General features: G+C 36.9%; 1 protein-coding gene across 2 annotated transcripts in view; it reads right to left on the reverse strand.

Moving 5' to 3' along the window:
• Nucleotides 1–21,842, reverse strand: part of ASCC3 (activating signal cointegrator 1 complex subunit 3) — a 283,293-nt gene that overhangs the window by 190,605 nt on the left and 70,846 nt on the right. For both annotated transcript variants that reach the window (XM_075747786.1, XM_075747788.1), the window contains exons 9-10: nucleotides 20,400–20,600; nucleotides 19,798–19,938 (exon numbers count right to left, since the gene is read on the reverse strand). In XM_075747786.1, the coding sequence (XP_075603901.1) occupies nucleotides 19,798–19,938; nucleotides 20,400–20,600 (342 nt within the window). The remainder of the gene's footprint in view (nucleotides 1–19,797; nucleotides 19,939–20,399; nucleotides 20,601–21,842) is intronic.

The following is a 21,842-nucleotide window of genomic DNA, read 5'->3' on the forward strand; positions in this document are numbered from 1 at the left end:
CGGACCCCTCTTCAACAGGCAGTTGGTAATGAGGGTCTGGTAATGGTAAAAGTTCCCTTCTCAATAACTGATTTAAGACCAGGGAAAGAAACTGCAGGCACTTATCGAGATGATCTTGAAAGAGTTGCCAAAGTAGTTGAAACAATAATCAGAACCCAGAACCCTGATTGGGAGGATTTCAAAGTAGTATTGAATACTTTGTTGGAAGACACTGAAAAGAAAATGGTACTAAATACGGCCAGAAAACAAGTGGAAGGAGCTCATGCTAATGGGATTATACAAGGGACAGTGGATCAGAATTTTCCATCCACAAATCCTGAGTGGGACCCTAATCAACTGGGACCCAGAGGGATGTTTAGATATCAGAAGTGGATTTTATTTGGTGTTAGACATGCAATGCCAAAAGCAATTAATTGGTCTAAATTATATGAAGTAAGAAAGACAAGAACTAAACAAATCCCCTTCAGCCTTTATGGAAAGACTGAAGGTGACTGCGAGAAAATATACTAATTTGGACCCAGAGGAAAAAAAAAAAAAACAAACCAAACAAACAAAACCACAAGCAAGCAAACAAAAAACACCACAGAAGAAGCTATACAATTGGCCTCTATATTTATGGGACAATCAGCCCTAGAAAAAACTCCAGAAACTGGAAGGGGCTGAGTCCAGAGACTTAGGTAAAATCCTTGAAGTAGCCTGGACTGTGTATAACAACAGAGAAAAAGAAAAAGAAGTCAGACAAATGTAAAGGGATGGAAAATTCTGGCAATCTTGACTAGAATAATAAACATGTAAAGCAAAACTCAGCTATAAATCAGCAGAGGGTGTTGGTGCGACGGGGCAAAAAGAAAACTGGCCTTTCTTGAAACTGTTAAAATTTAAGCTGGGAAAACAGTAGGTAACACATCAATTTTTGTACATGCCCAAATGTCCGTTGCCTTTATTAGGACAAGATTTATTAAGCAAATTAGATGCACAAATAATTTTTAAAGATGGAGAAATCAGATTGCTAATACCAGAATCAAAGCCATAGAGGCGAGAGTGTTTATGTTACAGGATTCCTCCAAGGAGGAACAGATTTCAGAAGCGGTGGACAATGCAGTTACCCCCCCTGGTATGGACAAGTGGAGTTCCGGGACGATCCAAATTGGCAGAACCGGTAAAGGTGACTCTAAAACTCGGAGCCAAGCCGGTAAGACAAAAACAGTATCCTATTAAGTGGGAAGCCCGAAAGGGATTAGAGGAATTAATTACAAAACTTTTAGAATATGGGCTGTTAGTAGAATGTGAATCAGAATACAATACCCCTATATTGCCAGTAAGGAAATCAGGAGGTAAGGAATACAGATTGGTTCAGGATCTGAGGGCCATAAATCAAATAGTTCAAGATATACACCCAGTAGTGGCCAATCTATATACCTTGTTGACATCTCTGAGGGAGGAACATAAATGGTTTACTGTGCTGGATTTAAAGGATGCCTTCTTTTGCATACCTCTGGATACGAAAAGTCAAGGCATATTTGCCTTTGAATGGGAAAGTCCTGCTACAGGACGAAAAACACAACTAACGTGGACTGTACTTCCACAAGGATTTAAAAATAGCCCTACAATATTTGGAAATCAGTTGGCAAAAGAGTTAGAAATGTGGAAGAAACAGAATCAAGGAGAAGGCATATTATTACAGTATGTGGATGACAACCTGATAGCAGCAGAAAGTAAGGAAACATGTTTTGAAATGACTATCAGTTTATTGAATTTCCTGGGCCAAGGAGGATACAGAGTCTCCAGAAACAAGGCCCAGATAGGGAAAGAAGCAGTGATTTATTTGGGATTTGAGATATCTCAAGGACAGAGACAATTGGGGAACGAAAGAAAAGAAGCCATTTGTCAGATCCCCAAACCTAACAGTCCAAAGGAACTGAGAGCCTTTTTGGGAATGATTGGATGGTGTCGACTCTGGATTCTAAATTATGGACTGTATGCGAAATCCCTATATGAAGCCCTGAAGGAATCTAAAGATCAATACTTGACGTGGACACCTGAATGCCATAAATCATTTAAAGAACTCAAAAAGGCATTGATGACGGCCCCTGCATTGGGTTTGCCTGATCTAACCAAACCTTTTGAGCTGTTTGTGCACGAAAGGCAACATCTGGCCCTTGGAGTGCTGGCGCAACGGCTGGGATCTTGGAAGTGACCAGTGGGGTACTTCTCCAAACAACTTGACACCGTGAGTAAAAGATGGCCGGGATGTTTGTGTGCCGTGGCAGCAACGGTGCTGCTGATTCAGGAAGCCCGAAAATTGACTATGGGCCAAAAGATAGTGGTCTATGTACCGCATATGGTAATAACTGTCTTAGAACAAAAGGGGGGTCACTGGTTATCCCCTAGCAGAATGTTGAAATACCAGGTTGTCCTATTGGAACAAGATGATGTGGAATTAAAAACCACAGCAATTGTAAATCCAGCAATGTTCCTGTCAACAGAAAATCCTACTGAGAAATTGGAACATGATTGTCTGCTAACCATTGAACAAGTTTATTCCAGCAGACCGGACCTGAAGGACGAACCCTTGAAGAATCCTGATCTGGAACTGTTTACGGATGGAAGCAGTTTTGTGCAAGAAGGAAGGCGAATGGCTGGGTATGCTGTTGTTACCACCACCAAGCTATTGGAGTCAGGGACGCTACCTGCAAATACATCAGCACAGAAAGCAGAATTGGTGGCGCTGAAGCAGGCTTTACAGATGGCCGAAGGGAAAAGGGTAAACATATGGATGGATTCCAAATATGCATTTGATGTGATCCACGCTCATGGAGCTCTCTGGAAAGAAAGAGGACTGTTACCAGCCCAAGGATCACCTATAAGACATAAGGAGGAAGTTCTTCAACTCCTACAAGATGTGCAAAAACCAAAGGAAGTGGCCGTAATGCATTGCAAAGCTCATCAATTTGGTCAGACGGCTGTCAATATAGGTAATCGGTTGGTGGATAAAACTGCAAAAGAGGCTGCTGAACAAGGTATCCTTGCACTAGTACCAGTAAAACAGGTAAAGATTCCGAACGTAAGAGTAAGATACAGTAAATTAGACGAACAATTGGCAGAGCATTTAAAGGCATCCCAAAATGCAGAAGGATGGTGGGTAACACCAGAAAATCAGGTAATAGTGACCCCACAAATTATGTTGGAACTTGCAAAAGAGAAACATGACAGACACATTGGGGTGTAAATTCTATGGTTACAAGTTTAAGAACATCTGTAATGTGTCTAGGATAGGAAAATATGAGTGGAAGTATTGAAAAGTTATTATTTCAAAACTTCCAAAGGGGGGAAATGTAACCGTAGGATAGGGGGCCGTAGATTGTAACCAAAGTAATAGGTAATGAAGCTAACTAACCATGTCAAGTGGCAAGATGACCGTGTCAAGATACAATGCTGCTATGTTTTTTGTACAGTCCCTACCCAACCGGACAATAGGCCCGGGAATATCAATCTTATAAAGTAAGGACAGGTGCAGATGTACCTGCACAACAAGGGTACTGCGCATGCCTGCACGAAGGGGGTCATCCAGCGGACACAGGTGCAAGACCACTGACGACCACCAGAGACCCCTGAGGACCACCAACTCAAATCACTGAGCATGCGTGACAGGGAGGAGAATATGGAAATGAATCCTAGAAATGATTATCATAGAATCACCTTTTCTCGGGAAAATAATGAATATGTATGTTTTGATCCTACATAACCTGTGTGTTGGTGATCACCTGGCATGCACGTTGGGTGGAGCTATCCCCCGTGCATCCAGCGCTGCAATAAAGAATGCCTGCCTTTTAACACTACATTGGTGTTACGAGGTTTATTCCCGGATTTCGGTGACACCAGGACATGGCATTTAACTCTGGAACTTCATGAAAACTCTGTTGGCCCATTTCTCCAGTCTGTCAAGGTCCATCTGAATAACTGTACAACCATCTGATCTGTCAACCACTCCTCTCAGTTTTGCACCATCTGCAAACTTGCTGAGGGTGCATTCTGTCCCATGACAGAGGATCACCATGACCTTTCAAACGTAATTGAGAATGACCTCACGATGACTTTGACCAGCTCCCTCAGGACCTGTGGGTGAATCTAATCAGATTGTACTGACTTCTATTATGCTCAGTTTGTTTGCATGTTCCGTAACTTACTTTCTCCAAGTGTTACATTTTCTTTCTCTGGACTTTCCCATTTGTCTCAGGGGCCTGGGATTGTTGAAAGCCAGTCCTAACAATAGAGGTTGAAGCAAAGAAGGCATTAAGTACCTCAGCCTTTTACACATCCTTTGTCATCAGGTCCCCTGACCCATTTAGCAGCAGTTTTCCCTAGTCTTCCTTTTGCTGTTGATAATACACCCATAGAAGCCTTTGTTGTTGCCCTTCACATTGGCTCCTGGGCTTTGGCTTACCTAACCCTGTCCCTTCATGCTCTAACAGCAACTCTGATCCTTCCAGGTCACCTGCTCCTGCACCCACCTCTTGCACGCTTCCTTTTTGGGTTTGCTTTTAGGCATGCAGGCCTCCTGCCACTCGTTTGACTTTACTCATCAAGATGAACCACACTTGAGCTTGGAGGCATCAACTAGGAATAACAAATTTGCAGAATCACTAGAGACTCCTAAAGTCTGAAAGCCTTTGAGTTTTCCATCTAGATTAAAAAATACTGAGGTAGCTTACTGAACTCATTAGTAGAGTATCATCATTAAGGGATTTACAAAGGACTGCGGAAAATATTGGAGTAACATGTTATTTGTGCAGTTTTCAACACCAGACCATTCTGTTTAATAATCATACATATAATACCCTTACACACAATGCACTTTCTGAAGTGCATTAAGTGAAAACTAACGTCTGCATAAAAGATTAAAACCCAAGAATCATGCTGCATGACATAAACACGTTAAGCTAATTGAACTTATTACAGCTATAATACTGGATCTACAATATCATAGAACTGAATGAAGTCTTTGAAACTTTCTATATTAGAAACTTTCTACTACATTAGGAACTCTCCTCTCTCCTCCCTGCCCCAATACCAAGGTTACCAAATGAATGTAACATTTATCTGTTTTGAGAGATGTAGCAGTGAATACAACTTGACAAGTATACAACTAAATAAGATGGACCATCTGAAACACAGTAAAACAAGATCAAATAAGCGGAAGGAGCAGCGAAGACATCTTGTGCTCAGCACTATGCCTTTGACATGAAGAAGTAACAGCTAGTTTTCAATGTCACTGCCTAAAGTATTTTCTTAAATGGCAAAAACACTCTAAAAACATCACAAACCAAAACTGGTGCCTGTGAAGACCCAAGAAATAGGCTTAATCTACTACTGAATCTTATGCAAGTGTCCTGGTTTCGGTTGGGATAGAGTTAATTTTCTTCCTAGTAGCTGGTATAGTGCTGTGTTTTGGGTTTAGGATGGAAATAATGTTGATAACACACCGATGTTTTAGTTGTTGCTAAGCAGTGCTTACACAAAGTCAAGGACTTATTCTATTATTATTATCCCCTTTCTTTTCTGTCCTATTAAACTGTCTTTATCTCAACCCACAAATTTTACTTGTTTCCCCCTGATTCTTTGCCTCCATTCCGCTGTGTGTGGGGAGCGAGCGAGTGGAACGGCTGTGTGGTGTTTAGCTGCCTGCCGGGTTAAACCACAACAATACGGTAAGCACTTACCACTGAGGTCTCTAAATACTACTGCTGACTAGCCAACACATGATAGTCTACACAAAGCTATTCAAATCTTTCTATGCTCAGAATCCACAAGACTGAGATATATATATGTGTGTATATATATCCACCTGAGTGACGTAAAACGAATAGAAAGCTCAAAGGCAGCTTCCCCACAGGAGCTTCAGCACTCTATTGCAGAAGTGGGAAAGCAACTTAGCAGCTCCAACCGAGCGTGCTTCTTCCCACAATCACGCATCTGTATTACACAGAAGCCTCTCTGACAATGTCACTAGTATTGACAATGTAGCTTAAAACATTACAAGTACTTTGCAACTCACATGTGATTCAGTAGCGGCTGAATGATCACACCATTGTAATAATACAACTAAAAATCCTTCATGTAAAGGTCATGACAGAATGTGATTCAGCCAGTCCCAGTCATGCGAAAGTCAAGAAATAAAGTGACCTTTTTTTTTTTTTTTTAATTAAATTAAGTACAAACCTGGCAACAGACAAAGGAAGATGCTGAAGCCTCAAAAAAATGACTGAAGAACAGCAGTCCTCTCTCTTAACGTAAATTAAATTTGTATGTTATTCCACTTTAAGAAAAACTTTGGCATCGTTAATATCTGTTGTATTGAAGTAACAGATGCAATAATCTAAGACCAATCTTTTATATATGAAATTAATAAACACTTTTTTTAATTTGTATTTTTTTAAAACCAAATGCAATACTTTTGACATTTTACTTCATATTCACTTCTGCAATATTCTACCATGATGAATTGAAATGAACAATTGATAAACAATGAATTTTCACCTCTGTAGAAACATACACAGCAAAGAAAATTTTAATGTCATAAATCACATTTTCAGTGTAACTTGATTTTAAATAGTAAATGGGCAGAATATTCTTAATAAACATCTTTTATACACATTAAAGACCGATTTCAAAATTTCTTTAGCAAGCACTTCTTAACAAAATATTTTGAATCACATATTTGCAGTTAATTTAACAACAACAACAAGCAGCAGAATTGATTTAAGATATTAATTAGAAAGTTATTAAATCAGATCTTCCCATTTTCAAAAAGTAACTAATCTTGTATGTCTGAGGTTTTTACTTGAAAAATTAAGAAATCTACTTGATTCACCTGCAGGTGACACTGTTGGTCTTAGCCACACAACCAAAGAGCAACAGCATTCCTCTCAATATATTCAGTTGCAGTCTGGATCAATGGAGTATCCAAAACACAATTATTTTTCCTATATTTGTACACTAGTACTTTTAAAGTTCCACTGGAATATCAAACTTCTGCAGAGACAGTGATTAATGCAAGTGCTTCAAATACAGATATATTAAAACTGAATTTATTCTGATAAAGCTTAAAGTAAATGAAAAATATGTGCACTGGAGGGGAAAAAAAAAAAAGTATATACTTATACCAAGGGCTCTTCATCAAAATTAAATATTTATATATTTTCATATAAGTGCTGAAGTACAATACCAGAGAGTTGTATAAGTTCATTAAAAAAAAAAAAAAAAAAAGAAAAGAAAACACACTCAAAACTTTGGTTTCAAAACAGTTTAGAAAAACTTGTAGGAAATGCAGCTAAGCCAGGCATGAACATAATTACTTCCAATAAAAGGGAATACACAACCAAGAATGCAATTACACACAAAACCCTATATCCTTTAACTACAGAACACATAGAACAATTTTTTCCTGTTGTTCAAAATTACTGTAATTTTATTTGGTATCATTTCAACTAGATTTTACTGCTAAAACAAAAATTAACTCCCACCTTCCAATTCAATCTAAATAGAGATTTTAGCCAAGTGAGTCATACCAAAGAATGCCAGTCAATTACACATTTTATCAGAGTATGTGGCATTTGATTATTAAACACAAAGTGGATTACTCAAAGGCTGTACTAAAATTCTACAGATTATGCAATAACAGCAAGCAAGTAGGCATGTAATATCATAAACTATATCTATTTGAAAAATAAATTATTTCAAATAAAATGTAAATGAATGTCTTAGAGTAGCAATTCTAATTTCTGTAGCATGGAAACCTGATTTTAGTAAAATCAAGATGGATTCTGTCATAAATCTAGAAATTAATTTAGGTCACAGCAGCACCTCCAGTTCCTTATAAAGGACTACTATTTCTTATTCAAACTGCTACTGTTTGATGATGTATAAGTACTTTTTCCCCTCTGGCAAAATCTTAGCTGTCATAGGCATATATATTAATAAGAGAGCAGTAAATCAGAAGGGCTCCCAGCAATCCTAGTAGGGTATTGGAAGACTGATGACAAAAAAAAAAAAAAAAAAAAAGAAAGTACAATGCTGAAAGCAGAGATCGATAGCATTGGCTTGAGAGAGCAATGTAGCTGTCCCAGCAGCAAAGACAAAAGAAAGAACGGAGACAACGATTCAACTAAGCAACAAGCTTATTTACTGAACCCCCTGAGAAGTTATCCCGAAGTCTCTTAGACAAGCTTTATTTCTTTCTTAATCATTTTCATCATCAGAAACAACCAGGAGTCCTACATGTGAAGTCACAGAGTTTACTGCCTCTATTTTGGAGGCTTAAAGAATTCTGTCAGAGAATTAACATTACAGGCCCCAAATTGCCTCTCTGCTGTATAACAATTTTTTTCACCTGCTTTACTATTTCCCCAAGATGGTATAGGGAAAGAAGACAACTGTGGGAAAACCATATACTTCATAAAAATGGCACCATGGAAAAACTCCTTCCTTGTCTTTGAAGGGTCAAGAAAGAGCACTACAATGCTAACAAATTGATAACTTGCTCCTGAGGTGAGCTGGATGAGCATAGTGCCATTACGGACATGCACCCAACCTGGAAGGGAGAAGGCTCCAAGTATTTTCTCCAGTTTCAGATACAAGTCAATGTAGGTTCACCTAATCCAGATGATGTCTGCATTTCCCTGCTTTATTCCCTGTTTTGGATCTCTAAAGAGGACACTCTTAGAAAAATGACTAGGTGTGTTTTTTTTTTTTTTTTTTCTTCCTTCTGCTTATCCATCAACACCTTTTAGGGATTCTACTGTCTCCCTGCCAAAGCTGAGGAAAATTAATTCAGCCCAGCTGAGGACATGGGTGTTACTGGTGACCAGACTGGTATCAACTGGGAGTGCAGACTGCTTACTAATGAAGGGACTGACAAGACCAGAACCTTAAAAAAACAGTTTTTCAAATATTTAAACACAATACAGTAAGGTATTTGCATGAGTACATCCCTTCTGATTTTGTTTTAATAGTCTTGCTTTCAGAACTAAACACTAATTAATACACTTAACATTTACAGAAAAAAGTTTAAAAAGTAAGGCAGAAAAAGATATGTAGCAGTCTGAGGAGTCCCATTAAGCCTCACTGCCTGAAAGAGATCCTGGATAGTGGTTTGTTTTGTGTTTTTTTTAAAACCACAATTTGTCCTGAAATGGAGATGACTTTGGGATATAGAAATCCTACTTGCATAAAAAGATTTTGATCCTTCTTGACTCAGCCACACACTTTAGTAAGCATTTCTGTTCTAAACATTTTGTATATTTCGCTCATTTGAAAGGTAGGGCTTTTGCCTCATTTAAAGGAAGGAAGACTCTAATTTTAAATAGCGCATAACTGAAAATTCAGAAGGAAATTTTCTTTCAGCAAGGTTGTACGACTGAGAAATATTCTGGAAGTCTTCTCAGAAAAAGAGGTGCATATCCCTTTCTCTTTTTTGTATTAGATTTTGATGTCCTCTTGATAAATTATATCTCTCAGTTCAAATGCTGATCAAAAGAGGATATTCTGTTCCTGAAGCCATGGGTGTGCATAGAATTCAGTACTACCTTTCATTCTAGGCATACTGGAAGAGGGAATATTAACCAGGCTCACCTCTTCTTTTGAAATGAACAACTTGAGAAGAGGAGGGCTTTTTTGTATCTGGGAGTGTTATAATCTCTGGATCACTTCTGATGGCCACTTCATGATAGTTGATCCCCTCATACCAAAAATTGTATTGCATCTAATGCATCCAAAGTTTCTAGAGCAAAGAACCACTCTTTTCCTGGAAGGAAAGAGACGAGCATCTAAAGTCAGCAGTAATACAGGTGTTTTCAACAAATGCAAGCAAAAAACCCAATGGCATTTAATTGGAGATGAAGGCCGCTTACAGAAGACTAACATCAGGGCAAACCCCAACAGGGATGGACAAAATATACCAGAGAAGGAGAAAGAGATTAGACAGTGACGAAGCACCAAGAGATGGGAAAATAAAATAGTATTATCTTGCTTCAAAGGCACTTTAGATTGCATATTCTATGTAATTTTTCAGTGTAAACACTTCATATAGTTTTCACAAAATGCTATGGTAATACGAATAGGATAAAAATCAACAATGTCAATCTAAAAAAAAGTGTACTTCTACATTTAATTTCTGTTAAAATGCAGTACAATAAGATAGCCTGAGAATTGTTATTAAGGGAGAAGAGCTGTTAATATTCTGAATTTAAAAAGTTCATAATTCGTGATCACCACATTGAAACATTTTTGCATGAGTATGGTGACGCGCATGGTAAGATGTAAGATGACATCCCTGCATTCAATAAAGGAAAGCGAGAAATAAAGTTCCTACATATTTTGTTTGATAGAAACCTTACTAATCAAAGATATTTAGAAGGCCACTTTATCAACACAGACAGTTTAGAAATTGAAACGTATTTGTGGGAAATAACACTTTGGAAAGAATAAGAAATGCAATACTTTTTCATGTTTTAATTTCAGAATTTAATGTAATTTCATATATTTTAGCATTATACATGTAAACAAAAGGCCAACCTACTTGCAATTAAGGGCATGCTGCAAAGCCCACAAAATCAGCAAGTTATTTCAATTCTACTCTGGTCTGGGGGTAATTAGTAAACTAGTAAATTATTTTTGCCTGTACTGATGACGTACATCTGTCAAATACAGCCATATATTTATTTTACTACATTTTTGCATATGTAGATTCAAAAGCCAGTTTACAGATTCTTAATGTGTATCAAGCCAGGCTAGGAGGTCTTTTTACCACACTATTTAATAAAATTTCATAGTATTAATGTGTAAGAGTGTTTCTTTATAACTACTCCCTGAAAGACCACCTCTACCAAATTCATTAATTCCAACCAAAACCTATGAAACAGCCAGAGAGAATGGCAAGAAAAATAGTGTTAAAAAGTAAACTCACACCACCAAATCTTGTTTCTCACGATTTTTCTTTTGTACAAAAGTACTTTTTATTGGAAGAACTGGACATTGGAAGTACTGCTGACATGGATTTATGCCATTTACCACAATTCAATATCCTTATATGACTTCAGAGTTAAATAGGTCCAGCAGTCAAAAAGAAACCCTTAATGTCTAACATGATTTAGTGATAATTCTTTGGTGATAACCCCTTTGATTTCAAATACTCTTTTATCTTTTATCCCCTTTTCCTAATATAAAGCTGTCTTAATTTTTGGTTACACATAAACATGAAAGTGCACGCAATGGGTGGGTACTGTTTCTTTAAAAGAAGTATGTAAATGAGTAACTACTGTAGATAATCACTATCTCATGCACTTACTATACGCACAAGGTTAATTACTATACATGCATATTCAGCTTCTATCAGTGAGCTTTGTATATGCTCGAAATGGGAAGCACATACATAGCAGAATATCATAGAATATAATGCACTAAAAATTAACAAAATTTAGGTATTTCCATAGGAAAAGTAGCAGGAATCAAGTTCACTATTTGCTTTTACTTAGAAGCATCTCTATGCCTTATTAAAGTGCAGGAAATGAGAAACAGCATATCAGAAAAACAAAGCTGTAGATGAAACAGAAGGCACCTTAAGTTTGTAGCCCTCTTTTGCTTCAAATAGTTTCAGACTTGATTAGTTTTATATTCCAGATAAGAACTTAAGAAAAAAGCATTATTCCATTTTATTAGTATCAGATTCCAATAGGGAATAAAGCCTTCATGACTTAATATCAGAATCTATCAGCTGACAGAATCTATCAGAGTGATCATCCATATTACTCAAAGGTCCTGATGCCATTTGCTATTCTCAGAACTCCTTGCCCTATTCAGCTCTGATGCTTTTGTGGTCTCTGCTTCACTTCTCACTTCTGCCTTGCCATCACAAGTACAATTAATCAGCTAATCTTCGAGATGTCAAAATACGTTCAGTCCTTCAGGCTATTTCCTCTCCTCAAGAAAAGCATTCTGTTCAGTAATCAGACAAATGTATTTGCCAATGCAAATGCAACTTACACAAATTCTCTTTCCATTTGCAGCACTGGTGTTTTCAAAAACACTATCAGTACTGTTGTATTACTCATGCTCTTCAATGAGAATTGCCCTTTTGTTCTAAACTACTCTTATTTCCAGTATAAATAGTTAGCTAAACTTAAAAAGAAAAATAACCTAATAAAATTCGCAATAAGCTAACAAAACATTTCTCTTTGATTTAAAATACCAAAAGTAAAATTTCAATGAAAGTGGTAACTTTATTTTAAAAAAATCCAAAACTAAAACTAGCTGCAGTGGCTTGACCTTGGTGGCTGCCAGATGCCCACCCAGCCACACTCTCACTTCTCCTCCTCAACTGGACATGGGAGACAAAATAAGATGGAAAAGCTCATGGATTGAGATAAAGACTGAGAGGTCATTTGCCAATTACTGTAATGGGCAAAACAGACTTGATTTGGGGATAATTAATTGGATTTATTGCAAATTAAAAATGGACTACAATAGTGAGGAAACAAAGACAAAACCTAAACCCTCTTTTTCCTAGTCCCTCTTCCTCCAGGCTCAACTTCACTGCTTTGTTCCTAACTCAGCCTCCCAGGGAAAGAGGAATGGGGGTTGCAGTCAGTCCGTAACCCTTCATCAATCCTTCCTCATGCTTTTCCCCTGCTCCAAAGTGGGGTCCCTCCCTCAGGATACAGTCCATCACAAACTGCTCCAACATGGGTCCTTTCCATGGCCACAGCTCCTGCCAGGATAAACCTTTTCCTGTATGGGCTCCCCATGGGCCACTGTTTCCTTCAGGGCAGCATCCTCCTGCTGCAGTGTGGGGTCCTCCCAGGGCTGCAGCCTGAATATCTGCTGCACCATGGCCTCTTCCACGGAGCAAGGGAGTTTCTGCTCCATCCCCTGGAGCACTTCCTCCCCTCCTCCTGCTCTCACCTTGGTGTCTGCAGGGCTTTCTCACATTCCTCTCTCTCTCTCTCAACCGCTGCACAGTGTTTTTACCCTTTCTTAAATACATTTTTACAGAGGCGCCACCAGCCTGGCTGTGGGGCTCAGCCGTGCCCTGCGGTGGGTCCATTGGAGCTGGCTGGAACCAGCTGGTGCCGCCAGCGCAAGGGCGCAGACACCCCAAAAGCGAACACAATGTGTTCATAAGGTGATGAAAAGACACTCTGCTAGGTTATTGGGTTTTTTTGTTTTGTTTTTTCTCCTTTATTGAGATCTTGGAAATCATTCACATTTTTAAGCTGTTCAACATTTGGCACATGTAAGTGATATCACTTCTCAAATCTAAAGCTTTGAAGGATGATTTCCTAGCAAAACATTAAGATAGTTTTTACATAAATTGAGCAACGTTAAGAATCTACTCTGAAAGCAATGTGACTTTAGCTTACACAGGCTAACAAGCAGAGAACAAATATGACAGCTAGCTGCCCATTTTCTAAGTGACAACGAAAGTCAAGGTTAGCAGACCTTTCTTCACCCTCCCCTTTTTTTTATTTAAACTGAGCTGCATGGATAAAAAGTCTAATCTTTCACTTCGTGCCTCATTGACGCAGGATATTATAGCAAATATATTTCGGCTTTGAATTTATTTGAACATCTTGGAACTTTTCAGAGCTGTGAAATTACAAAAGTTTATGACGAAGGCAGGTGGTTTTGTCTTTTTTTTTTTTCCTAAATTGGCGAATGCTACTCCAGGTTTCCCACTTCCTATCTGCATTAAGTAGAAACATTTAGAAGCACTTTAGGTTGAAAGCAGACTAGGACCAGATAAACTGTTTGCTTCCTTTCTTTAATCGGCATGCAATTAATTTTTATCAAATCCATGTCAGAAAAAGACAGGCCTGCAGAAACCCAGAAGTTTTAGAAATGTCTGTTTCTGTGAAGGCTGCCCAGGTCCACATTGAGAGGCACAGCCTTGCAGTCCAGTAAATGCACAAATCTCTTTTTGTGGGCCTTGAACCACTTTAGTACTATGTAAACACCACAGAAAATACAATAACATATTTTAAATTAATAATGTTGCTTTCTGTGAAATTAGTTTCTTGATCAACAAGAACAACAAAAATGGAAATACTTTTCTCTATTAAAAAAAAAAATCTATATTCCAAGATATTTTAAAAAAAAAGTATTCAATATTTCATAGGTGGCATAGTCAGGACTATTCACACAATAATAGTTTGATTCATTTTCTCCTCATATTTATTTAAAAGACAATAAATTTCATTCTCTTGCTCTCTGAATCCCTTTAACTCCAAGAATATGAGGAGGAAGGAACAGAGATATATAGAGGTTTATAGGTTGGGGAAATTAGCCTGCTTTCAAAATTTGACCAGATTTGTTTTCAACTACTACATAATTTTAGCAATGCAGAAAACACTGACAATCTGGCTTTAACACCAAGACATACCTGTAGTGACTAAAGCTCATTACAGTGTGGGAGCCTTCAAGGCAAAGCAAGGGACATAGGACCAATAAAAGAAGTTTGGCTTATATCTGCAGGTCTGAGGCACAAAATAAAGCAAAAATATGATAGAAAATATATTTCAACTTTAAAATGTCGGTCTCACTTCTAGGTACTTATTTGAATTAGGACACTAGCTGTTAACAAGGACTGTAGTATAACATCTCGTACAAAACTGCTGAGGTACGAGTTTCAGGATGAGGAATATTTACAGTAACTGAAGATGCAATAGAACAGTAAAATAAATTTCCTTAAAAAGAAAATTAAATATCTTTAACAGGATGATTTTTTAAATTATTTTAAAAGTTTATAGAGGTAGAAGAAATTTTGATAAATTTTCACTGTGCTATGCCAAGGACCTTAATTTTGTTTCGTGTTATGCATGTATAAAACATTAAAGAGAAATTATCTCCTACATGTTTTTTGATGCCCACCACCTTTAAAAGTTAAAAATTGTTAAGGCTAGAAGGCGTTTCTGCAAACACCTAGACGCTACCACTGTTTTCGTACAAATTAAGGCATCATGCTACTCATCAGCTTATAATACACTGTGCCCAGTGCAGGGCAGTGCCTTCAGACTCGGTGATTACATTATAACTCTATACTGCTCCAATATCAGTTGTATTCTCCAAACCTTCAAAAGGTAACTATTACTACTGTATTTGGTGCAAACACAAGGTAAAAGATAACTGATCTGAAAGCCCACAAGCTGATTTTGAAGTTGCGTGATACCATTTTCTAGACTGTATAAAGCAAAGACTGAATAGCTATATATATAGAATCATAGAATCATTTAGGTTGGAGAAGATCTTTAAGACCATCACGTCCAACCGTTAACCTAACACTGCTAAGTCCACTACTCAACTATGTCCCTAAGCACCACATCTACGGGTCTTTTAAATACCTCCAGGGATGGTGACTCAACCACTTCCCTGGGCAGCCTGTTCCAATGCTTGATAACCCTTTCAGCGACGAAAATAGATGCACACTCAAAAAAGTCTGTAAGGCCAATCACCCAAATAATCCACTGCCTTCTAGCAAAGCACTTCATGTTATCTCAAATGCTACCCAGCAAAATACATAATTTATTACTTATGAATATTTTCCATTTAAACATTAAAATTAACATACCAAAGCAAACTTACCAAACAATAGAATATGGCTATGTTTAATATCATTAGTGGTTTAAGTCACGTCTAAGTATCAGAGTTTCCTAGATAAAAGTATGTCAGTATACAAACATGCTTAGAATAGAGCCAATAGGAGAGATATCAACTGTATGGACATAAACTTCCTTAGATTGTTTTTTAATGAGGAAAAGGAAGCAAAAAAGTTATTGTATCTTTATTTAGACTATGAAAGAAGCTTTAATAATGTAACATAAACTCTCTACAAGAACCAGTACAATAGCAAGGGTTATTTATTTTTATAACAAGTTTATTTTCTGTTGTTTCCATGTTCAGTGAAGCACTTATTTATGTACAAATTATTTGGTAATGGACCCTGGATCTATTCTGTCTGAAGCATTAAAGTGACATGTTAGATATTTACACTTACTCCTTTTCAAAAAAACACAAAAGGAAATTGTGTCTTACAGTTTTAACATGCATCCCACATCTTACAGTGTAGTAAGTAGTAGCTGTGGCTTTCACTGCACAAGATGTGGGGAGAAGGTTAGAAAACTGAAGAGTCAATAAAACAATTATTTTGATTTTTCTTGTTAAGGCAATTTCATTATTGGTAAAATTAGAAATAACTTTTTTTGAAAAGCTTGGCTTCTGAAGTACATGCTAGAACCACAGTACTGTTAATGAATATCCAGAGTATAGAACAACATGGAAGTAAAATTGTCTCATGTATAACACCATAAAAGTATGGAGCAGCAAGAGACATGTATGCCTTATGGATGAATATTTATATTCCATGATAGAATGGAGAGCACAAAGTTCTTTCTGAAAAATTGTGCCACAGACCTTTTTAATATCTTTTCAAAACATTTAAAAGATTTTATCCCATCATGAAAGGAATGAAGTTTTAACTAATTTTAACTCAAAAGTACTCATTACTTTTTTTTGGGTAGCATTTTCACCTTTTAAAAATATTTGTAGAAAAAGTAAAACAGACAGAGTCCACTATATTTTAAGGGTACATTCCTGTGAAGTGAGACAGTTAGCAATTTGTCAGATAAAGCAATTTTTCCTCATCAGAATAAGCATAACAGATGCATGTAACGACTTACAAAACACACATATTTAAATACACACACGCAAAGTATGACAGATGAAGGATGGAAAGGAAGGAGAAAATTATTAGAATTGTCACTGAAGTGCTACTTCTAGCTAATACCTGACAATCCTCTCATTTTTACATCCTTCATTGTGACTGATTTGATTCACCTGAGGACGAACAGGAAGATGGTGAAAATTTAACTGCTCAGAAAAGACGCAGAAGACAACTGTCACAGAAGATTTATATCAGGCCTTCAGTGTCCTAGAAGAATCAGCTGAGATCTTTTGAAACAGTGATCCAACTTGAGATGCCTGCATCTACTTCAGTTGATGATCCTACTCCCGCCTTTTACCCTCTGTACTATGTATACTACAATTAAGTTGCGTGCATGCATCCACCTGTTATAACGTTAATTCTTACAGGGAAAAACTGCTTTACTTTTAAACACTGGCACTTCATCTATTACAATAGTAAAAGCTAGAAAGCAGGGTAACAATTGACAAAGCAACTCTGAAACTATAAATACAGCAGCAAGGCTTATCAGAGTATTCCTATCTGAGAAATGTACACATTAGAGATGCTGGCAATAAAATAAAGTTTTGAAGCAAGAATCAATTAATATAGGGTAAAAAGCACTGAAAGAAACCTGCTTGGACAAGGTACTTTAAGTGTGTAGTTGATGAAATAAAGCTCATTGAGTTTTCATAAGAAACAATATAGCACAAGAGCAATAAGGAAGATCCAGCACAAGTGCGTGCCCTTTCCTCAGTTTATAATACGGCTCCATATTTTCTGTGCACTTTGATAAGCAGGGATAAAACAAAGCCCACTGCTGGGCTCAAGAGTCTGCAAGAAGAGCAGCAGCAATTACATTGGTAAGTCTTGGAATAGTGTTATCCCTCCTCTGCACCTCCTACAATTCTGATTAATCATAAGGAAAGACTGACTAGCTACAACAAACAAAAGAACACAAAACAAAAGAGTATTTTACAGTACCAGAATTTTTGGACTTTATGTATTTGTCTTTTTAATTTTTCCAATGTTTGAAGACCAAAGAAGCAAAACTATTATTAATGCAAAAGCAAAACTGAAATTAATCAATGCTTTAATTACACTTCCTTTGAAAATCTAGGAACTAAATTTTGGGTCACAAATAACACAATGGTTTCCAAATTTTTCCTCTTCTGAAGACCATTTGTCTTCCATCTCCACTTCCCCAAAAAGTTCAGGAACTACAAATACACTACACTTCAGATTAGTGTTTCTATCCTACGAAGTACATATGAAACTGTAGGAATCCTTTAAAGATGAGTAAGTTTCAGATTAAAAAAAAAAAGTTTCAAAGCAATGAGATGAGTCCATACCAGGAAAAAACCTGATTTTTACCTAGGTTCACCCCTTGTCATTTCTTCTTGGTTTTTATACACGAATCTATTTTACTCTCTTCCCCAAAAGAAAATGAAGAATTATGCTACTAGTGGTATTTTGGACTGAAATAGGAGAGCATGATGAAGCAGACAGTCTTTCTATACTTAAGTTACTATGTTGCTCAAAAGTAATATTTTGTATATATTAATAATTTCCCATTACTAGAGTAATAAAATTTCAACTTTGTAAACTATTTTCCATACACATTTCTTAATAATACCTGAAATAATGTTTTTTATGTTGTTTTTTTTCTTTCCTTTCTTCTTTACTGGATATAAGCAGAGTTTTAGTAATGAGGTAAGATTTTATGAATTACATTGTAAACTAAGAGAGAAAACACCACTTTTCCACTCTATATTCATTCTATTCATCAAACTTCGTAGTTACATTCATGGCAGGCTTTTCCACTGTCATTTCAGTTTTGGCAGTGATTACACATGCCCTCTCGCTATTAAAACTCTGTCCTTCTTGATTATGTACCCTAGCTGAAAAGTATTGTGAAAAAAAGAAGTAATTTAAAATTATAATTTGGTGTATGTAAATAATTTTAAAAGTCCATATTTAGAAGTTTTTAATTTTGTAAACCCAAATTTTGTGGTCCTCTTTATTATTAATTACATATAGACATTTTTCTTGTCATGTGAAGAGTTTTCTCTAGTCTTATCATAAAAATGTAAAATACATCAAAGATAAGACTGGCAAAATATAACTCATCTGAATCAATAATTACTACAACTTACATTTATAAATGTTCGTATCAATAATACAACCAAATCTTGTTCTGTCTCTTGGACCAGGCAGAAGGAGGAAGGGTAATTACAAGGAATTTTATGTAAGAACATATATAAAAGTATCTCAATACTTTGGAAAATTGCTATTTCACTTAGACAAACAGCATTTGCCAAAAATAAATGTGACAAGAAGTATCTGCTGAAACAGAAAAATCTCCATTTATGCAATACTATTTATGAGGCTAAAAAAGCAAATTTTATTCATTTCTACGAATGTTCAAATGTTTAACCTAGCAATGTCTTACACTTTTCCTCATTTGTCATTAAAAATGAAAAGTAAGATCATCCATTAACAGGAACCCACAACTTTATTAACTCTTTTTTTAAATAAAAAAATAAGTATTATTTTGACATATTTGTAACAATGTTGTTACAGCATTTAAAATGTATTTAGAATTTACCATTCACAGATGAGACCTTCAACTTTTCAAAGATGGTTATTATCAAAGAATGCCAAATCTGAAATTTTGAATGTTAGGTTCTCACAAACACATACATACACCACTTGGTTTATAATTCTGAAAGAGTAGGGGAACAAACCAGTAAGGGTCAAAAGCTGGAAATCAGAGAAGATTTTATACAGAGGTTGTACAGAAGCAGGGCACCGTAGTAGTAAGACTAAATGGAAGAAACTAAAAAGTTTAATTGCTTAAGATATTTCAGATGTATTAGTGTTTTAATTACTGAACTGAGCGTTGCATTTTAGAGCATAACCACATTTTATAACATAATTACAGTCTCAGTAATAACATTTCAGCTGCTTCACAAATACTTTCACAGTAAGTTTTAAAAAAAGACCAGCGTACCTATGAAGAGATATGAATACACACAGAGAAAAATATTTTAAAATATTAAGCATACCTGTGTTCGCAGAATTTCACCTTTTGACAGTTGCATATCACCAGTCAACTCTTTCACAGTAATGCCTAGTGGTTCCAGACGCTTGCTGAAGTAATTTGTCATTTCAGCTGCCAAAGCCTTCATAGGAGCAACATACACAATCTGCACCAAAAGGACACTCGCTTGATAAATGAGCAAACCCCACAACGTCGTTTGTTTCATGGCAACCATTACAAATCACAATTTATTGTGAAATATGATGCCAGGCGCTTACAGTGAAAAAAATCTTAATAGTGATATATGAAAAGTAGTTATCTCTGTTGGATAAGTGTGCAGCTGTTTAAAGGACAATGGATTTTGTTTATATAGCCTCATCACTTTGAAAATTGGTTCTGCACCAAAGCTAAATGCGTTTGCATAGCTTTTTACTCACATAATAAGATTTTTAGAATACAAATAAGAATAGCTTTAACAATAATGAACTAAATCAAAACTAGCCTTATCTTTGACTTGGAAAAGTGTCATACCCTTGAAAACTTCCTGATTTAATTTTCCATATATAACGTATAATGGCTTTTACCGTACAAGTTAAAAAGCTGTTACCTGGTTCATTAAACTCCTACCTTAAACTCATCCTTTTTGATAACACCATGCTGGACATGCTGGCGAATTTCATGAAGGACTGTCAGCATGGCAATGTTAGTCTTCCCAGCTCCAGTGGGGGCACAGATTAGCATGTTCTCATTTGTGTTGTAGGCAGTCTCAAAAACTATAGATTGGATTCGGTTCAGTCTTTTCATGCCTTTAAAAGCAAGTTGTCCAATCTGTTAAAACAAACAACATGCATATTTTTGATTTTTCATATACATACACACACATATGTATGTGCATGTGTGTGTCTATACATATATTAATCATAAGACAAAGACAAAGAATACATGGTAACAGAACTTAGGATACCTGTTGAAATACATTTATTATTCCAAGGTTTTTATTTTCATGCTACCACTCCCACCCAACCCTCAAATATTGAATCCATAAGGGTAACAAAATATAGCAGAATAGCATCTGTTAAAATTAATCAAAATCTTTAGCCAAATGCTATTTCAGCATTTAATTTGTTTTTAATCAGGAGCGTGACCAAAACTAATATACGGTAAAATAACAACTTCTTAGTAATTAAACATTATTGGTCAGGGCAATCCCAAGCACAGCTACAGTCTGGGTGGAGAACAGATTGAAAGCAGACCTGAGGAGAAGGACTTGGGGGTGTTGGTGGATGATGAGAAACTCATCATGACCCAGCAATGTGTGCTTGCAGCCCAGAAAGCCAACCGTGTTCTGGGCTGCATTAAAAGAAGTGTGACCAGCAGGTCGAGGGAGGACTCTCTCTCTCTCTTGCACTCTTGTGAGATCCAACCTGGAGTACTACATCCAGCTCTGAGGCCCCCCAGCATAAGAAGGACATGGAGCTGTTGGAGCGAGTCCAGAGGAGGGCCATGAAGATGATCAGAGGACTGGAGCACCTCTCCTATGAAGACAGGCTGAGAGAGTTGGGATTGTTCAGCCTGGAGAAGAGAAGGCTCCAGGGAGACCTTAGAGCAGCCTTCAAGAACCTGAAGGAGGCCTACAGGAAAGCTGGAGAGGGTCTGGTTACAAAGGCATGTAGTGATAGGACAAGGGGTCATGGCCTTAAGCTGAAGGAGGGTAGATTTCAATTAGATATTAGGAAGAAATTCTTCACTATGAGGGTGGTGAGACACTGGCACAGGTTGCCCAGAGAAGCTGTGGAGGCCCCCTCCCTGGAAGTGTTCAAGGCCAGGTTGGATGTGGCTTTGGGCAACATGGTCTAGGGGAGGGTGTCCCTGTCCATGGCAGGGGGGTTGGAACTAGATGATCTTTAACATCCCTTCTACCTTAACCATTCTAGGATTCTATGATTATTCTGGGTGCTTTAGTTAATTTACAGACATTTGCTATAGTAACAGCCTTTCCAATTCTTTCCAATACTGAGCAAATTATTCAAGCTGGCTTCAATTTATTACTACCTCAAGTAGTAATTGCAA

This window comes from Balearica regulorum, chromosome 3 (assembly GCF_011004875.1).
Source record: "Balearica regulorum gibbericeps isolate bBalReg1 chromosome 3, bBalReg1.pri, whole genome shotgun sequence".
NCBI lineage: Eukaryota > Metazoa > Chordata > Aves > Gruiformes > Gruidae > Balearica > Balearica regulorum.